This window comes from Electrona antarctica, assembly GCF_951216825.1.
Source record: "Electrona antarctica genome assembly, chromosome: 24".
NCBI lineage: Eukaryota > Metazoa > Chordata > Actinopteri > Myctophiformes > Myctophidae > Electrona > Electrona antarctica.
The window spans coordinates 20,535,168-20,555,181 of NC_136803.1; the positions used below are offsets into that span (position 1 = coordinate 20,535,168).

Consider the following 20,014-nt stretch of genomic DNA (forward strand, 5'->3'; position numbering starts at 1 on the left):
CAAAAATCTGAAGACAGGAGAATTTTGAAGTGTCTAAGAGGGCTAGCAGAGAATGGTTTAGGACAGGGAAGCTGAGAGGGAAATGAAGCAGGGACCCCTTATTACATTACATACAATTGTGTTCCAATCTGCAGATTAAACCATTTTTTTTAGATTTCATAGATAGTTCCATAGACTAGTTTGACAGCACAATCACCAGTGTATGTTGAATTCATGTTAATGTGTATCATCAGACTTTCATCAATACTAAGTCAACTTGACATGCCACACTGTTTTTTTCTAAAAAGAATACTATGGAATCTAGCATTTCCTGTCAGTGTGTTGGTTGGTTGGTCACCCCAGGCAAGCCCCCAGGTCATTGTGACATCACGTGACATCATCAGGGATGGAGCATGTGACATCACGTGACATCATCAGGGATGGAGCATGTGACATCACGTGACGTGACATCACGTGACATCATCAGGGATGGAGCACACGACATCACGTGACATCATCAGGAATGGAGCATGGGACATCATCAGGGATGGAGATCCCTCATGTCATCAATTTTAAGCCTATGGAGATCCCTGATGTCTTCTATAGAGGGTATGCGCATGCATAAAGTGAATGGCAAATCGAGTGGCAAAGTGAGTGGCAAAGCAACATGCTAAGTGAGTTTAACATTGTTTAACGTTGTTTAATGCAATCAGATAGGACTTTTCTGTTTGGATGTATGGGCTGACACTCAGTAGGCATAACTTCCTGGTTTGATGATGATGTCACGCGCATACCCTCTATATTGGCCAGCAACCCCACATCTGACCTCAAAACTCAAACCCTTAGATCTCCATATATGGAGCTGACCTGTTCTGTTCTGTTGATCCTTCCCCATCCATCCTTCCTCTTCGATGTCTCCCTTTTGACTGATACCTGTCCATTTAAACTCTAGACGGGCCTGCTCCAAAGTTATTAGTGCAGCTGCGTACCGAAAGACGGCGAAAACTAGAGTTCTTAATAGGCCCGAAAATTAAGATCTTACCCCCCATCCCAAAGCGCCAGCGCTCGCCCAGCAGTCTGCTGTCACCCAGGTGAATGCGATCTCACGCGACATCGCTTCTCGCCCTCAGGCGTCTTACTGTTTTTTAACTACACCAAGCCTACACCAAAACTTACACCAAATAATAATAACAAAACTTCTTTGCCGAAAATACAAGCTGAGCTTGTAGCTCTGCTATTTTTGGCTCAGGTTTTCCACAGAATAGGGATACTAGGGTTCAAGTTTTAGTACCCTCCTCTGTAGTAACTCTGAGGACCCCCTATAGGGGTCCCGGACCCCCTGTTGAAGACCCCTAGGGTTTAGGAGGTTAACAAGCTATATAATCAACTCACTCACAGCACACACACTTTTGTTCTTGTTGTGGTCAGAGTTGTACACATGAAGACATAGGCAGACAGAGCTGCACCAGTGGTTGACAGGAAGCTGCATCGACCACACAACAGCAGCGTGCCGCCCGGTTTGATTCCGTTCAGAGACCTGTGTCTGTGTGTGTATTGCACGTCTCTGCCTTCAGCTTCCTGTCTCTACTTTTCAAGAACAAACGCAACAAAGTGGTCAATGTGTGATCGCTCATGCATGTTCTGAAACGTGTGTGTGTGTGTGTGTGTGTGTGTGTGTGTGTGTGTGTGTGTGTGTGTGTGTGTGTGTGTGTGTGTGTGTGTGTGTGTGTGTGTGTGTGTGTGTGTGTGTGTTCCGTCTCTGTTTCAAAGTGGAAAAATAGATTGTTGTACAGAAACAAGGCATGTACTTTCTTTCATGAGTAAAAGATGATTCCGAATTAATTCAGGATGTGGTATAAAATGATCATTATTATCATTATCATTTCTTTGACGTGTAAACGTTTTTGTTCTCAGTTGCTGCACACCTAGAAGTTTTATTTTTCCGTTGCAGGACAGCACTCTAAACAGTGAGATGGCCTTTCAGAGTTGTTGCTCTGTGTTTGGGGATGCTGTGTTTTGCTGCTGGTTGTGCCTGTAAGTATTTCCATGTCACAAACCTATACTACTACATCACTCACCCAGGGACTATGTTGCCTGCCACGTTCTATCTGTACCAACTACTGTAGGTTCCTGCAACACTTCACTAACACACACACAGGACATCTGTCTGTCCCTTCCCTATATGACACCCTGGCCCTCACTTCCAAGTGTCCTACGATAGGACTCCTACCTATAGAATCCCCTCCTCTCCCTGTGTAATGAATGTCCATCCCAGTCAAGACTGCTGACTATCTCGCCAGTCTGAAAACTCATCTCTCTTCAGACTCCACATAACACCCTATAGGAGGAGTTTTCAACAGGTGGTCCGTGGACCACTGGTGGTCCGCGAAGGTATTGCATGTGGTCCCTGACCATGCATTTAGTAATGTTAAGATTTGTAGATATTTAAAAATGTCTTTCCACTCGTTGAGAAACAGTGAACTGAATGACCCGGTGACCTATAATGACCGTCCATGTAGTCAAGTTGGAGGTCAAGAAATTCAACAGAAAAAGGGAGTTAGAATCTCAAGAGGGGGAACTAGTGCACCAGATTGTCTGGTTGAGTCATTATTAGTAGTAGTCAATGGACCATTGGTTGAGAAACAGGATGTATAGCATAATATAGCAAGTGTTACAAAAGCACTAATCTTAGCCCATATCCCTATCCAGGTTCCCAGGTTGATTCTAAGTCAGGGTGGTGGTCCCTCGTTCACAATCAGTTGAAAAGCCCTGCCCTATAGCACCCCACTACCCCACTACAGCACTGCTACATTTGCTGCGTGAAATATAGCAGACAGGAAGAGGGGGGCTGTGTTTTTAACCACAAACTGGCATCACACATTGTTAGTTATCCTTATTACAGTCTAATCACATTGTCACCAGAATTAATTTGAGGCAGGTGGTACTACTTTTATTATGGCTTTAATGGGTGTGTGAAATCCTGTGCGGAGGCCCAGGATTTCACACACCCAAAAGCCATCATTCTATTGGTCACTTCATCACCTCAAGTGTAGCCTACTGTGTTTTGCATGCACGCACAGTCAAGTGTCTCTGAAACTACTTGCTTTGGTTTGACAGTGTTGAAGTCAGACTAGAACAGCAGACAGCTCAGACTATACTGCCACAGTGAAGACTATGTAGGACAACACGGATATTGACAAAGTGAGTAAGATATCCTTTAAACATTATTTTGAAATATAGTGCATTATATTGTACGGTAGTCACTTAATGCATAATATTAAAATGCACTTTTTTTTTAATACTGTTTTTATTAGGCATTTTGTATATGACATAACTTCAGAATATTTTTGACAATGATAATGAGTAATTAAGCGATATAAAATCAAAAAAATAATGACAGGTAGTGTAAATGTTCCAAATACAATACATAATAAAATAGGTGTATAAATGTGATTATTAAAATGCACATTAACCAATACTTTCACCAATTATCTTTCTGAATACTGAAGTAACATACTATACAGCATATGCTTACTCTTATAACACTTAATTTTGCACACAAAAAAAAGAAATTATATATTTAACAATCAAACAGCACTGGCGTTTTGTTGCACGATATATAATAGCAGACAGGAAGGGGGGAGCTGTAACTGTTTCCTGCTAGAGAAAGAATGTCATGACTAGAGTGCCATTGTACCACAAAGCCTACCCATGATGTTCAGAGTCATTATTTCTAACAGCAATTTACATAATACATTAATAGTTATTATTAATACCACAGTCGCACAGTGTCACCACTATTATGAACGCTTTTTATTTATTCAGTTAGAATAACTTTACTGGCCAATTGTATGAGGGTACATCGACAGCAGGGGTTGGGGGAGTTTCATTCACTTTGCCCGCCCTGCAGGGTTTCACAGAATTCAACCATCTGAAAGCCATAACTCTGTTTGTTACAGTACGTCAACAACGCGTACATTCTGCGGTCAAGACTTGGTTATTCTGTTGGTTGGTGCATGCATCACATGTGTGTCTGAAACTATTTGTTTGGTTCAGTGTCAACTCTGTGATAACGACGAATCCCAATGTAGGACAACGTAGATAATTGACAAAGTGAGTAAGATAACATTTACACTATATTATAGTGTCCTTTATTGTAATCACTTAAAGGTAGGGTAAGTGAGGTTAAAATAAGTGTTAAGCTCTATATTGTGATAGTAGCCTACTCATTCCTATAGAGTGTTTGTTCACTAGTAACAGGAGTCTGGAGATGTCTCTCCAGCTTTTTATTAAACAGAAAATGCATTTTCAGGTTGGGATACCAATTTTATCCAATCAGGATTGAGAACTCAGTCAGGATACAGATTAAACAAGTGGAATTGTAAGTGATGACGCAAAGAAGTGAGCAGACAAAATTGGATCTGGAACACTATACAAATTAAGCTGATGAATGGCTACTTTCTCCTGATTGGCGGAGATTTCATCACCTACCTGACAATGAATGTTCTGTTTATTAAAGTGCTGGAGAGACAGGGAGACCCCTGTTACTGAACAAACACTCTATAGCAATGATTACTATTAGAATAGAGTGATTTAACCTTTTAACAAAAGTCACTTGCACTCACATGCATTAAAGGTAGTGTACCTTTAATCAAATGCATGTTTCTAATATGTACACTATTAACATTTACTAATTCTCTTTTTCGTCCTTCCTTCAGATGTCTGCAGATATTTCTGAGCAGCCAGGCACATCGAGGCGTGTGAGGCGCGGTGGAGGAGCCAGGGAGCAGAGGCAGGAGGCGAACAGAGTGGAGGAGGAGACAGTGGTGCGCGTCGATGGAGGAGCAGACCGTGGCTCACAGGGGGTTACAGCACATCCAGGTACAGTGCAAGGACTATTAAAAGAGGACAGGAAGTGAAGACCGTACAGTGGACTCCATGTTTCTCCCTGGAAGGAAAGAAACATGCGCAATGGGCTATATGCAGCACTTCCGCGTTCAGCTTCCCTTTCTTTCCTTCCAGGGAGCAACATGGAGTCCACCGTAAGGTCTTCGCTTCCTAACCTTATTTAATTAACCTTGGTACAGTACACTCTCTTCTCACATCGCCCAATATTTGAAGTAGTATTTACCAAATGCTAGCAAGGCATATGCCACCATGTTGCATGGATGACATTCTAAATTGGTATTAAATGCCTGCTCCCGTTTCTCCTCTCATTTCATTGTGTGACATTTTAGATAAAGTCGCCTTTTTATGGGCATATTAAGTTCCCTGAAGAAATTGAAGATGAATGAGTTCAGTGCACCAAATCACTACCACACGCACACGCTCGCACGCACACACACCTCTGTTCTTTGAAATGAAACATTGAAGTGAACATTGAATCACATTAAAGTTGAACTCTATTGTACTACTGTTCTCCAGCTGTCCGGAGAGAACTCATCGTCCAGAGACAGCTCAACATCCAGATAAACATCGTCGGACTGTGTGCAGTGATTCTCACGCTGCTGTTTGCTATGTTCACACTGAGAACCGTAGACATAGTCGTGCACTGTGAGTATCAGAAGGTCAAAGGTCAATTTCATGCAGTGACTATAACAATAAGAAAATTACCCTTATTTCTCACACAAGAACCCTATACCAACCGTGCTTGACTTTCGATTGTGTGGGTTCACTAGTACTTCATTCTATATGTTAATAATTCATTCACACATTACAAAAAGCCTGATGAGGATGGTTGACTTTTCTTCTCCTCAAAAATACATTTCCACACAGCGGCTTGACCTCATCGTGAACATTGGTGACTAGCGACAGTTTGTGTTTATCACAGTGGTAGAAAGTAACTATAAGTACATGTACTCAAGTAAAGTACAAATTTGAGGATTTTTTTTACTTGCTGGAGTATTTCCATTTTTCTATACTTTTACTTCTACTCCACTACAATTATTCGAAAACTTTAGTTACTAGTTTTTATTTGTATTATTAATTAAGTACTATTTAAACTTTCGCCATTTGAAAATAGCAGATCTACAAGCTCACAATGCGTCAAGCTAGTAGATTTGCTGTTTTCAAAGGATTTTTATACATTTGAAAACATGTGAAAAGGAACATTATTCATAATGAGTAGTTTCTACTTACCCGTAGTATCGTACTTTTGGAAATTAAACGTTAAGTACATTTTGATACTAAATAGTATCATATGCACTTTTACTCAAGTAAATATTATTGAATTCCAGACGTTTACTTGTAACCGAGTATTTCTACATTGCGGTATTGATATTTTTACTTAAGCAAAACTTTTGAGTACTTTTTCCACCACTGTGTTTATCATCACCTTTTGGTCCTTTGCAGATAAATCAGCCAATAAGAACGTGACCCTGGAGAAAGAGGAGCTCCAGGCCAGATATGACAACCTGAAACTGAACTTCCAGATGATGAACGACACCCTGACTCAGGAGATAAAACAGTTAGCAGAAAGAGCAGAAAAAGCGTGTGATAAAGGTGAGAGAGGCCGTGTTCATTTCGCCTAACTAGGATGAAAAATGTTTGTCCATTACCCTTTTTCACTGACAAAAACACAACAAAAACTAAGCTATGATCACCAAAACTAAGACTAAATATATTGACAATTGCCTAAAATGTTAGGGAGGGACTTCACTAAACACCAAAAGGGAGTTTTATGCCTATTCAGATGGTGCCGGCCTATATCTGCTGCTCAAGAAGAAAAACAACCAAAAAAAAGGGTTGTAGCCTGCCCTCTTTTTCTTCTAATTATTTGTTCGGGCCCAAAAACAATTGTTTATTGACATGAATTGTCACCATCCGAGTTGGCTTTGTCCGAGGCTTACAAGTCTTTAAATAAACACTTTCTGAAACATCTATGGGAAAAATGAATTCGAAATTCTCTTCCCGGGCCTGTCGTCGGGCGGGACTGCGACGCTCTATGCTAGGGCTACCTTTATTTCAGGTCACATGTTCAAGAGCATTTAAGTTTGACATACAGTACATATTTTCTAGGTGCAGAAACACCATCTGAATAGCTTACCATCCACTACATCCCTCCCTGACTAATGGGTATCACAACTAAACTATATGTGCGAGAAATGATCAGTGCATTGATAATCCATCCATAACTATAAAACTCCCCTTTGGTGTTTAGTGAAGTCGTGTCCCGATGGATGGCGGACGTTTGGATGCAGCTGTTATTACAGATCTACTGATCGGACAACCTGGGCGAAAAGCAGAGAATTATGTGTGAAGCTAGGAGGATATCTGTGGGTCATCAACAGTCCAGCAGAAGAGGTTAGTGTATCTGTCACTCTGTGTGTGCGTGCGTGCGTGCGTGCGTGTGTGCGTGCGTGCGTGCGTGCGTGCGTGCGTGCGTGCCCGCCGTTGGGCCAGGTGTCCATCATCAATCCCCTTGATTGACATGCAATTCTTTGAATATAGTGAAGATCTAATTGAAGTAGATACAAAATAATGATGGTTTAATATTGTTGACAAATCATCAGGCATTCATCAGAAGATTGGGGGGAGGAAGGTCATGGCTTGGACTGACAAAGAAGATGGATAATAAGACATGGATATGGGAGAATGGAACACCATTGGAAAAAAGCCTCGAGTAAGACACGTTTTTCTACTGTAATTCTATCAAAGTCACTGTCTGTGAGTGACTGAGTCGATGTGGTTAGTTAAATACAGTTGGAGGCCATCGATATTGTCCTTTTCTTTTTGCTGAGGTTTGCATGATCTGCGCAAAAGGACAGTTAACCCATTTTGGGCGGGAACCCCTTTTGGTGTTTTAAACATTATGTTATAATTTAGCTATTGAAAAATAGCAGATCTACAAGCTCATAGCGTGCCACCGAGTGGCGCGCTACGAGCTTGTAGGTCTGCTATTTTTGAAAAATCGTGAAAATATTTATTTTCACCCAACTGTAAATACATCATGATGTTCTTTATGGTTTACTCTGCAGGAACTGGGGAGTCGAAAAGACAGGCTACATCGAGTGGAACTGTGCAGATTACCTACACAGCGACGGGACATGGTCTGATAATTTATGTAAACCGCGTAATGATGATCACTCAAACAAAAGGTTAAACAACTGGATCTGTGAGAAGTGCAGTTCCTCTTAAACAGAAAAGCCCAAACATTTACTATGAAAACCTGCATCTCCCGACCATCCAACGGTACAAAAACCATTGCTGTAGATATATAAAAAATATATAGCGGTATAATATTAATCAAATTCGGCGATTCAGTATTCGGATTCTTTTCAGCCAACTGTTTCCCATATTTGGTATTCGGTTTTTCGGCCAAGAATTTCCCATTCGGTGCATCCCTAATTTTAATACAATATATCTTATACAATTGGTGGTTGTATTGTCTCTCTCTGCTCTTCTATTGAGACATTAGATCGTGTCAAAGGTCATGTCTTACCCATAGACACAGGATCTGATTAATTTTATCCCCTGAGCAAGCAGGCAGGCTCTAAAAGCTCCATTAAATATTTCAGCACATGCACAGCAAACCGGGTTGAAATCCCGGCATAGAAGAGGGAAGTTACATAGTGCATTTAAAGCAAGAACGCCCGCACGACTCCAATGTCTTAGTTTCACTTAACAGTCTTACCGGGTGCGCGGTCGAGGAAAGTTAACTTTTCAAGAAATTCTCTAAGGATGTCCATTATTATACTATCAATATCGATAGTATAACGCTGACGAAGGCTATACGCCGAAACGCGTACGTTGTGCTGTCTGCTCTGCAGCATACTGTGCGAATATAAAATAAAAGTGCCTTAAACCAAATGACATGTCCGTGAGTGCTGGTATTCTCTCCTTAGAGAATTTCTTGAAAAGTTACATAGTGCAGCTACTGTATGTGACATAGTGCAGAGCTCTATGTACCTTAGCTCTGGTCCATAGCCTGGCAGTAAAGTGCATTAGGCCAGGGGTTCTCAACCCGTGGGTCGCGACCCCTCGGGGGGTCGCCAAATTATTTTAGGGGGTCCCCAAATTATTTTCAAAAAAAAAAAAAAAAGTTTTAAAATTTATTTTCACGATTTTTCAAAAATAGCAGACCTACAAGCTCGTAGCGCGCCACTCGGTGGCGCGCTATGAGCTTGTAGATCTGCTATTTTTCAATAGCTAAATTATAACAATGCTTAAAACACCAAAAGGGGTTCCCGCCCAAAATGGTTTAAGGTTATTGTAGCAGTCAATTTATATTGGGGGTCGGGAGGGGGCGGGGAGGGGGTCCCGAGACATTGCCAAAGCATTTCCGGGGGTCCCCGGCCAAAAACGTTGAGAACCCCTGCATTAGGCTATGGACCAGAGCTATATGTACCATGAATCTGGAAGTGAGGAACACACGTGAGAATGTTGTTCTCTGAATACAGTTCAGTATTCAACACCATTGTGTCCTCCAAGGCTAGATCATCACCAAGCTCAGAGACCAAGGATTCAACTCCACTCTGTGCAACTGAATTCTCAACTTTATGACAGACAAACCCGCAGGTCAAAATGTACAACTCTGTTTACTTTTGTTTTGTTATATTTTGCATGCCGTTTGTACTTTTTTTCACTGTTTCTATTTTGCTTTTATTTTATGGCCTTTTGAACTTCTTCTTACAATTGCAGTGATTCCTTTATGATGTATTCTATTGTTACTTGTAAACAGTGCAATTTCAATAAAATATTTTAGTCAATTTGCTTTTATTTTGACTTTTTGACCTTCTGCTTTAAGTACAACAATTCCACTTCCTGCAGTGTTTGCCAAAGAAGTAATCAAAGATTATTTTAAAAACTGTTAATACAATTTTCAATCAATCAATATACCATTGCAGTGATTTCTAAATAATGTATTGTAACTTGCAATGTGTGTGAAATTATCTAAATCAATTTGCATGTTCTTTTATACAATATAATTACGACAACAGCAGGGGTTTCTACTATACTACTTATAGTATTTCCATTGTTTTCATACTTTACATGCACTTACACTCCACCACATCTCAGAGACAAATATTGTCCATTATACTCCTACAATTGATAGCTTTAGTTACTTTGCTAGATTTAGATTATAAATCCAGAACATACTGTACATACAACTGATTAATGATTATTATAGGTTTTACCACCCAGCAGCACACAACGCAATTAAAACCAGCTCCACCCAAATAAACAGTGATTGAAGCGATTGACACATGAATGCATTACTAAGTACAGTCCTGGCTATACTACACAATGAGTACCTTTATGTTTGGCACTGTAAAAAAAGAAAACTTTGAACTTTTGTACTTTTACTGAAGTCTGAATTGAATATCTTGTTATCAAACGATGGACGGTGGTCCATGGCTCAAATGCTGAATAAATAATGGGACTTGATATGAAATAAAATCACACCTGTGTGAACTGAGTGGTGCAAGGTCTTATATAGTCTGATCAGCTATGTCAGTGACGTCACACACTAACCATAGCAACCATGCTCACCTGTGCACGGACACGTACACAGGTACACAAACATACAGACAACCATGCACACCTGTGCACGGACACGTACACAAACATACAGACAAAGCTGGTTGTTGGAGTGGTTTGCACCGCTCAAAAGGTTGAAAACCACTGCCATAGCAGATTGGTCAAGCTTCGTGTGACGTTTGTGCCCACTCTATCAATATAAGCGACAACAGAGAGCAGGATTTCAGTTCAAGTAGAAGTCACCTCTATCTGCTTTTATCCCTTTGAAGCCGGTCTCTGTGAAATGTTGCACTGGATGGTGCACCTGAAAGGAGGGCCGGTGAGAAGATGTGCCGCTGCTGTGGCAGTGGAACACAAGGTGTATTCCTTCGGGGGGAAATGTTCCTTGGACATCTACGACAACATGGACCAGATGGACGTGCACGTCTTCAACACCGTGTCTTTGAGTTGGACGAAGTTGCCCCCGGCGGCAACTGTGGGAGGAGAGGCTCCCCCCATGCGCCGCTGGGACCACACAGCCACCCTCATAGGGCGTACCGTCTACGTCTGGGGGGGGATCAATTGGGGCGACGAGCTCAGCGACGTGCTGTACGCGTTCACAATCGACACGCGCGGGTGGTTCAAGCCTGGGATCTCCGGGACACTTCCGGACCGGAGGTTCGGCCACTCGGCCTGCGCGTCAGGCAACGGCATGTATGTCTTCGGAGGATTCAACATGGAGGCCAGATGCACTAACGACATCTACAAGTTGGATGCCGCCGTAATGGTCTGGTCGCTGATTAACACCCGAGGCACTCCGGCACTCGATCTATATCATCACACTGCCAACATCATAGGGAAGAATATGTTTGTATTCGGGGGCTTCAGCATCAACTTGAACCGGATCCACTACAACAACATCAGGGTGTTCGACACCGAGACCGACCTCTGGCTGAGCACGCCCTCCACACAGCTCCCGGAACGACGCTGGGGTCACTCGGCCTTCGCCCACAACGGAGAGCTGTACATATTCGGCGGAGACAACTCGGACGGGACGTTCGACGACCTGTGGAAGTTCACTCCGGAGACGTCCTCCTGGAAGGCGATCAAGGCCAAGGGGGAAGGCCCGTGTTCGTTCATGTCCAGGATGTGCTACAGGATGTGCTGTTGCACGGTGCAGGATCGTGTTGTCCTCTTCGGTGGTGAAATCACGCCCGACGAGCTGTACATCTTAGACTTAAGCCCTAGTCTGAAGACGCTGTGCAAGCTGTCGGTCATTCAGTACGGTTTGGAGCAGTCGGGACTCCCGCGAGACAGCCGGTGGGAACTTGAAACAATGACTACTGCCAACAGCAACTGAAATGTTCGCATGAGTATTCTCCCTGCCAGAGAGACCCCCAAAAACGCGTATCACTCCGTGAAACTGAGACGAGGAACTATTGTACACAGCATCATACCAGCAAATAGGGAACTCGACTACCAACTGAACTGCATGCACCAGGGCAAACATGGCTGCAAAGGGGATCTGTTAGAACTACGAATAGATACCGTACGTACACCCAGTTGATCTCCATCAAGGAATGAATGTAGAAACAAAGAAATCATCGTGGGCAAAGGCACGGAACAAGAGGATGATTTGATGATGAAATCGGATGATTTGAAAAGGATAACTGGGAGTGGGAAGGGAGATGCAAAGGTGGAGACCTTTGTGCGTGTGTGTGTTTTTTGTGACCGGCGTGGGAGAGGTGGGAGAGGAATACTGGAGAACTCGCCAATTTACCAACTTACCGCAGCGAAAGGTGGAGAGAATGAAGTTTCAATGTTTTCATCGTTATGCTAACATGCTGTCTTCATCTAACCTGACTCCGCCAGATGGGGCAGCAGAGAGTACACTGGGTTCCCCCCTCCTGCTCCCAGGAGGGGGGAACCCAGTGTACTCTCTGCTGCCCCATCTGGCGGAGTCAGGTTAGTCTTCATCAGTATAGTATGTCAAACCCACAGATGTTATACAGTAGTTCATTTCCAAAGTGATCAAATTATTTTGTGCAATTAAATGGTCAGCTATGATAAAAACTTGAGTATGTGAATAACAATGATAGTAGGCCTACCAATTGAGGATATCTTTACTAATGAATTACATTGTTTCAGTACTTTGGTGTTTAAACTTTATCATTCCTACTTCATCTAGTGTAAACTGTAAACAACTATCTTCTCTCTCTCTCAATTCAATACAATTTAAATAAAGGTGAAGTAAAACAAAAAATGCACTAAACCACGGTGAGTCTGAAAACCTGCGAGTTCTCCGGTTACCAGAGAGAGACGGGCGATAACATGCAGCAAGCATGAATGTTTGTGTGGTATATCCTATAGCCACATCAGTAATGGACATCATCTATGTGACGTCCATTACTGAAATCAGCCAGCCTAATCTCCCTATTAGGGTCAAGTTTCAGCCCAATACGACCTCCACTGACTTTCAGAATGACATTTAAGCTCTTCAAAATAAACAAATATTCACAATATGTGAAAAAGATTCATGGATGTACTTCATTGGCCTGCTAGTAGCGTGCACAAGAAATGTGCCTGATTAGCCTAGTGATTAGCAAGATTAGAGACACAGCCAAGGTTGCAATTTACATACCTGAAATAGAAAGACTATTTCTATGCATTTTATGACTATTTCATTTCAATTAGTCACCTAGCATCATAAGTAAACCGAGAACCGTCAGTCTAACAGTAGAAGATGTGTACATTGAAACTATAAACACTATAGGATCCGTCTTAGCTTAGTTTTTATGTAGCTTTCATCAGTTAATAAAAGGTAGTCGAACATTTTCTGTCATAGTTTTAGTCAACGAAATGCCCTATGCATGGGCATGTCATAATGAGTGAACATTACGTGAATATAGAAAGACAGCGGAACAGAGCTGTTAGAAGACATTTGGTGTAGAGGGAGAAAAGGAGGGGCCCTGCATGGGGACCCCGGTCAACTTAAGTACATCGTTGCTGTCGGGCAAACTAAAACTTTGCCGGTGACAAAAATGTGGCTAAAACTAAACTGGAATTGTATTCAAGACAGACTGAAACTAAATCGAAAATTGCTGTTAAAATCACTGCAAAGCATAGTGAGCTTTGGCTATTTTCAGCATGCCACAAGTGTAAAATAAGCCATTAAAGGCCTGCCAAATACATCTTTGAGTTTGCCAACAAAATCGATTTAGCCGACTAAAATTAAATCAAAATTTGCTGTCAAAATCAACACTGGCATAGGAAGGGACACTATAGCGTTGGTGTGGTTAAAGAAATAAAAACAAATATATATATATATCACACAAAGACAGTCACACCACGAGGGCCATGAAATAAATATCTTTTTATTGATTTCATCATCATAGTCATAATTGTCGTCGTAATCATGAACACAGAGCGTCCCCTCCGTTGCGACACACCAGTCTTGCCAAAAAATAAAAAATAAAAACAGCAACCATGTTGTCGCCACTGCTGTGTCTCTCAGGACCCAACCATGCATAAAATCTCCCATATTTTTCACTTTTGTCATTAAAAAAAGAAAGAAAAAAATATATATTAAAAAATTATACGTACCACTGATATACAGATCTGATATAAACAGACTCATTGGTCACAAACCAATCTGAATTATAAACATGGCTTCTTTTACAATACACCGACCAAAACATGAGGGTTACAAGTACATTTTCTTTTTTTTTAAAAAGGGTACATTTTCTTTTTAATTTTATACATTTGTACATGATTTAATGTTCATTTTTTTAATAGTTTTTTCCAATTTAACTTTTTTTTCTTCCTCCTCCTAGTCAGAATGCGCAAGGCATTTTAGGGAACGCAGTGTCCCCCTGAGCACGAACTGCAGTAAATGCACGTGCACGACACGCAAACAAACACACTAAAACACACACGTCGCATACACCTTAACTCTATGACACACACACACACACACACACACACACACACACACACACACACACACACACACACACACACACACACACACACACACACACACACACACACACACACACACACACACACACACACACACACACACACACACACACACACAGAGTGGCAGCAGTGGCTATAGACACAAAATACCTTATAAAACTATTGTATTTTTTTTAGGGACCTTTGCTGTTGTTGCAAACACAGTCTCTTTTCCAGCAACCTAAGAGTTAACTCGCAATGGTGAATTAGACCAATGGTTCTCAACCTTTTTGGGTCGTGACCCCCAAAATAATCATTTTAAACCCCCCCTGACAAGCACTCGGAATAGAGGCAAAGCGAGTGACATCATTGTACCCGGAAGTTATGGAGGAACTCCTACTGAGTGGCAAAAAACAAAACAAAAACTTTCTGGCCTTGACATTGACAACCCATCCATCCAAACAGAAAAGTCATATCGGATTGTATTAAACGACGTTAAACTCACCGACATTGCAGCTGTATGGAAAGCTTGAATTATCCTCTATCTGCAATGTACAGTATGTGTTCGTTTCATAAGAATCCACCATAGACAAGACATGTTATGAGCTACTTTCTGTCAAGACATTCCGTGCAGGTGATTATAGTGTCAGAGTTTGGAAGCCTGCTGCATTATGTGCAATTTAGAAACAGGTGGTACGAATGACCATTGAGTGATTTCCAAGGAGCACTTCCAACCTCCAATGGTTGAGGCATTACATTTAGGGCACGTTTGGAAATAGCTCACTGAGTGCACTGTGCAATGCAAACTAATAGAGTGCGCTCCGGTGTGGTATTATTTCCGAACGCGCCCAAAGTTTAGTCGGTTCCACAGATAAATATTGTGAAAATAGCAGATCTACAAGCTCACAACAAGCTTGTAAATCGGCTATATTTTTTCTTAAATAATTGGATAATTTAATAATAATAATAGATTGCAATTCTATGAGCTTTTCTATGCACTGAGTGCAAAGCACTTTACAATGGTCCATTGGGAGGTGAAGCAGCGAACAGTCAACAGTCAACGTGGGTACCCTCCTGGGGGTCCCGAACCACAGGTTGAGAACCACCGAATTAGGCCATCTAACAGTGAAAATAAACCCTTACATTCAGGTAGAATCCGTTGCTAACTGAACCACAATGAATCAACATGCACTGCACATACACACACACACACACACACACACACACACACACACACACACACACACACACACACACACACACACACACACACACACACACACACACACACACACACACACACACACACACACACACACACACACACACACACACACACACACACACACACACACACACACACACACACACACACACACACACACACACACACACACACACACACACACACACACACACACACATCCAGTCACTCCTTTATCTCTGTGTAAAAATAATCGATCTTAAAATGTGCAAAAGGTCAACATTGCTGACAAAAAAAAAGTAAACAAAACAAAAAAAAAAGAACACATGCGTCCGTACTTAACAGAGTCGTACAAATGACATCCGAAGCGGAATTGTGAAGAAGCATCAGTGATTAAAAAAATAAACAAATGGTAAAAGTAATATACCTTTTTCAGATATAGTGCATAACGGGTAGTTCGCATCAAGCCCCCCCAACCCCCGCCCTCCCAACCCCCGCCCCCCCCTCCCAGCACCAGCAGAATATTCAACAAGCGACACACCAGTCACGAAATGTTTGAGGCAGTGCTTAACAATGGATACCAGGGGATATGTCGCCATGTTGGAAGAGAGACACTTCAAAAAGCCCAATTTATGTCATATATATATATATATATATAGTATGTATGTATGTGCTACTTGTGTAAAAAAGCAAAGCAAAGTTCTTTGTTTACCCAGGGTAAGTGGACTAAGCTCGAGATGCTTGTTTACAGCCGCGCCCTGCTCATAGAACATTTCATGGTTGGGGTTCAATGCCTTGCTCAAGGGCACTTCAGCGGTGGTAATTTTAACGTGCCGGTCCGGGGATTCAAACTGGTGACCTTCCGGTATCAAGACCGCTCCGCAAACCGTTCGGCCACCGTGTGTGGCGCTGTAGTACGATTCTTTTGTGTGCGCTGTACAACACACGACACAAGGGGTTTCTGCCCAACAGCAACGATAAGTCAATCCCTTTGTTTTGTCAAATGGATGAAGAGACCATTGTCTTTTTCCTTGTCACTATTCAAACATGGCGGCATGTCCCTCCTAGCCATTGGTAGCAACATTATGCAACACTTCATGACAGGATATTTCTATTGCCCAATTTCTTCCAGAACCTCCATCAAAAAGTACCATTTACGTATCACCCCCCCCCCCCCCCCCCCCATAAAATGACCAGGACCAATTTGCCTATTTGCTTCCGAGAACCTTTTTCTTTCAAGGACATGGTCCACTATGTCGAGGTGAATTAAGGGGCGGCTGGCGAGAGAGCCAATGATATAAACCGAGACAAGAATGGAGTCATAGAAAGCACTTTATGGTCCATATGTCTTTGTAAGTAAAACGGACAAAACAAGTGCTATTTCAGCATGTATGTGTGTGTGTGTGTGTGTGTGTGTGTGTGAGAACTACAGTATGCTGCTATGATTTGATTGGCCCTTTAAGTACCGAAGGATTTACAGCAGAGGTGGTCAACTTGTTCTCTAGTTGCCCACTGAGCAATAGTCCGGCTTTTAGACGGCTAAATTGCCGTATAAAAACAATGTGGTAAAAATAGTCTAAAAATGAAAGTGTTTGTGGTCTAGGCGCGATTCATACTCCTATTTTAGAGCCGAATAAAAGTCGGTTCGGCTCTGTAGAGCCTACAATGTGACATCATTTGAGGTTCGGGGGGGGGGGGGCGGGTACCGTCCTAAAGTCGACTCTTCGGTGCTACTGAAAATGTCTGACGAGCCAAAATCATTTGGGCACTAAAGCGGTAAAATAGGAGTATGAATCGGCCCCTTAGATTAGACGTTGAAACAACGCCGTTTCAACGTCTATTTATAGCCTGGCTAATCAAGATCTAAATATAAACAGTCTATAAATAGACGTTGAAACGACGTTGTTTCAACGTCTAATCTAAGCCTAGACAGCTAAAAAACTCAGTCATTTAGACAAAAAAAATGCTCAGTGGGTAATGGAACCAAATGGACCTGTTTGGGTCCATTTGTACCTTGAAATTTAAAAGTTTGAGAACCACTGCACTAGAGAGTGCTCTCGATGGAGTGTGTCCATAGAGAACTGAAAATATCTGATCTACAAGCTCACAACACGTCGTGCTGCGACGCCTTGTCAACATGTAGATTCGTTATTTTCAGTGTGCGACACGTTACACGACAAAGTATAAATGACGCATTAGGTAGGCTCGGCCAATGGGGATACTGACACTTCCATCTTGAAGGAGTAGTTCACCAAAAAACATGACTTATTCTCTATCAATTACATGAAGCCTTGGATTCATGGAGATTTTTTTTAATTTAATTAAATATGTTGTCACATTCCTGAGCCAATAATTTGATGACCGGGTCATCGATCGATAGGAGACTCAACCGATCATTAAATTCTTGGCTGCCACATGACGTCATTTCTGTAAGCCAGAACGTTCGAGAGTAAAGTGGCCCTAAACAATATCCATGAATTCAAGGCTTCATGGGGTGTGTAATTGATAGAAAGAGAAAATAAGTATTTTTTTTGGCTGAACTACACCTTTAAACGAAGCACCAACCAGCACCACACTCGAATGACAATTGTCGTGGGGATGCAAGCCTCCTTAAGATTTATTTTAATACCGCTTGTGTATTATTTTGTGACGCTGGGTCTTGATTCGTGGTCTCTCTTTTATCCTATTGTTACCTCCGCCCACAGGGATCCAAAGTTCTCAACTCATTCGATACATTTCTGTTGGCATGTACAGTAACTGTGACACTGCATACCCTGTTTACGGGTGTTTGGCTAGAAGCTGCGTACCTTCAAAAGCAGAGGAACGGTACACTTAAGTGCTCTGATCGACCTTGTCTCCTGTATACTGAACACCTACTGTACCTCTTCAGTGTGTATCTACGTTTGCAGACAAGTGGAGTGTGTAAAGCTTAAAGCACGAACCAAGCTGACGGTCGGCTGGAAACAGCGGGGGGTTTCCGAGTGTTTGGGGGTGGTCTCGTGCGCCGTAATCCTCACAGTAGGTCACTTTTTATCCAATTAGAGAACTAATAATCTGGTTGCCATGCAAATTAAGAGGCGACCCATTTGTGCAGTGACAGCAGTTTGTTTGAGATTTCTTTCCCCACCTCACAAGGGATCATTGCCTCGACACAGTGACCTCCCCCGCTGTTGTTGACCAACGGTCAGCATGGTCTATTTTGACCGCGAACATAACATTTGACACTAAATACACCAGTATAACACAATGGAGGCTTGACTGAAGCACATCTTGTAAAACGGTACCATTCCAACACCGGGGTACAAGGACCCAAAACATCTGTACGATGCTGGAACGGTCCTGCGCGTCGTGAAGCTTTTTTTCTTTTTTTGACAGATCAGTGCAACGACTTAAGCTGTCCTGGTCACTATTTCCAGGCAAGGTACCTGTGGCCCCGATGGCCGACATCGAGTCGCTAGCTAGCAAAGCTATGAGCTTCTTTACAGGCGAACGGATCTTCACCATCGTACCTGGTTTGTCAGGCTAATAATAATCCGGCCATTAACACGCGAGAAGAGGGATTCTGCACCCTTGAAGAACATCCACGTTTACGCCGTTGCCCTCGGATATATGCACGACTTTGAGTCTACAACAGTACAACAAAACATGGATAAACTTGAAGGCTAAATCAGCGAGTGAAATCTAGTCAACGCTAAACCTGACAAAACACCGGGACAGTGTCATATAGCCGTACGTATGGCCAATCGACTGTGAGAGTCCCTCCCCTGGCCATGTGTCGCTGAATCGCTCAAACAGCCCCGGGAATCTGACATGACGAGCCTAGCTAGACCAGTGGTTCTCAAACCTCTTTGGTCATATTACGGTATATATGTAAATCTTTCCTCGTAAGATACGATGTCACGTGGAAAACTCAAGAGAATACTTAGTTGCCATCATTTAACCACTTGAACCCCACCATCCCTGAGGGGAACATCCACCAAAAATAGCAGATCTACAAGCTCACAACGCGTCACAATGTGACGCGTTGTGAGCTTGTAGATCGGCTATTTTTTGGTGAGGAGGTTTGATGGTCGGTCTTACTAAGTATAGAGGGTTTAAAGGGGCATTCCACTCATTTTCAACATTTTACTATGTCATTAATGTACCTTAGAGCTGTTGTGTGGAAAAGATACAAACGTCCCCCCATTCTGTGTTTCCTAGAACTAGAGGTATGAAAAAAATCATTAACATGGTGAAACACATCTTGATGATGTCATCAAGATGTGATTCACCATGTTAATGATTTTTTTCATAATTACAGTTCTAGGAAACACAGAATGGGGGGACTTTTTTTTATTATTTCCACACAACAGCTCTAAGGTATATTAATGACATAGTAAAATGTTGAAAATGGGTGGTTTTCCCCTTTAAGTG

At 42.2% G+C, this 20,014-nt stretch overlaps 2 protein-coding genes and 1 long non-coding RNA gene across 3 annotated transcripts; 2 read left to right on the plus strand and 1 right to left on the minus strand.

Annotated features, from left to right (window-relative positions):
- Positions 1 to 4,697: 4,697 nt before the first annotated feature.
- Positions 4,698 to 7,439, plus strand: LOC306917566 (uncharacterized protein; the record flags this gene model as incomplete). The annotated part of the gene is made up of 5 exons (XM_079495859.1): positions 4,698 to 4,860; positions 5,404 to 5,532; positions 6,331 to 6,480; positions 7,139 to 7,281; positions 7,434 to 7,439. The coding sequence occupies 5 exons, from the start codon at positions 4,698 to 4,700 to the stop codon at positions 7,437 to 7,439; spliced, it is 591 nt and encodes a 196-aa protein (XP_079351985.1).
- Positions 7,440 to 10,753: 3,314 nt separating this feature from the next.
- Positions 10,754 to 11,797, plus strand: LOC306917567 (kelch domain-containing protein 3-like; the record flags this gene model as incomplete). The annotated part of the gene is made up of 1 exon (XM_079495860.1): positions 10,754 to 11,797. One exon carries the CDS (start codon positions 10,754 to 10,756, stop codon positions 11,795 to 11,797), a length of 1,044 nt encoding a protein of 347 aa, XP_079351986.1.
- Positions 11,798 to 13,793: 1,996 nt separating this feature from the next.
- Positions 13,794 to 16,687, minus strand: LOC306916938. Its single transcript, XR_013789062.1, has 2 exons — positions 15,795 to 16,687; positions 13,794 to 15,588 (listed from the first exon to the last, which is right to left on the minus strand). It is a non-coding gene; the product is annotated as an uncharacterized lncRNA (long non-coding RNA).
- Between the last annotated feature and the right edge of the window lie 3,327 nt (positions 16,688 to 20,014).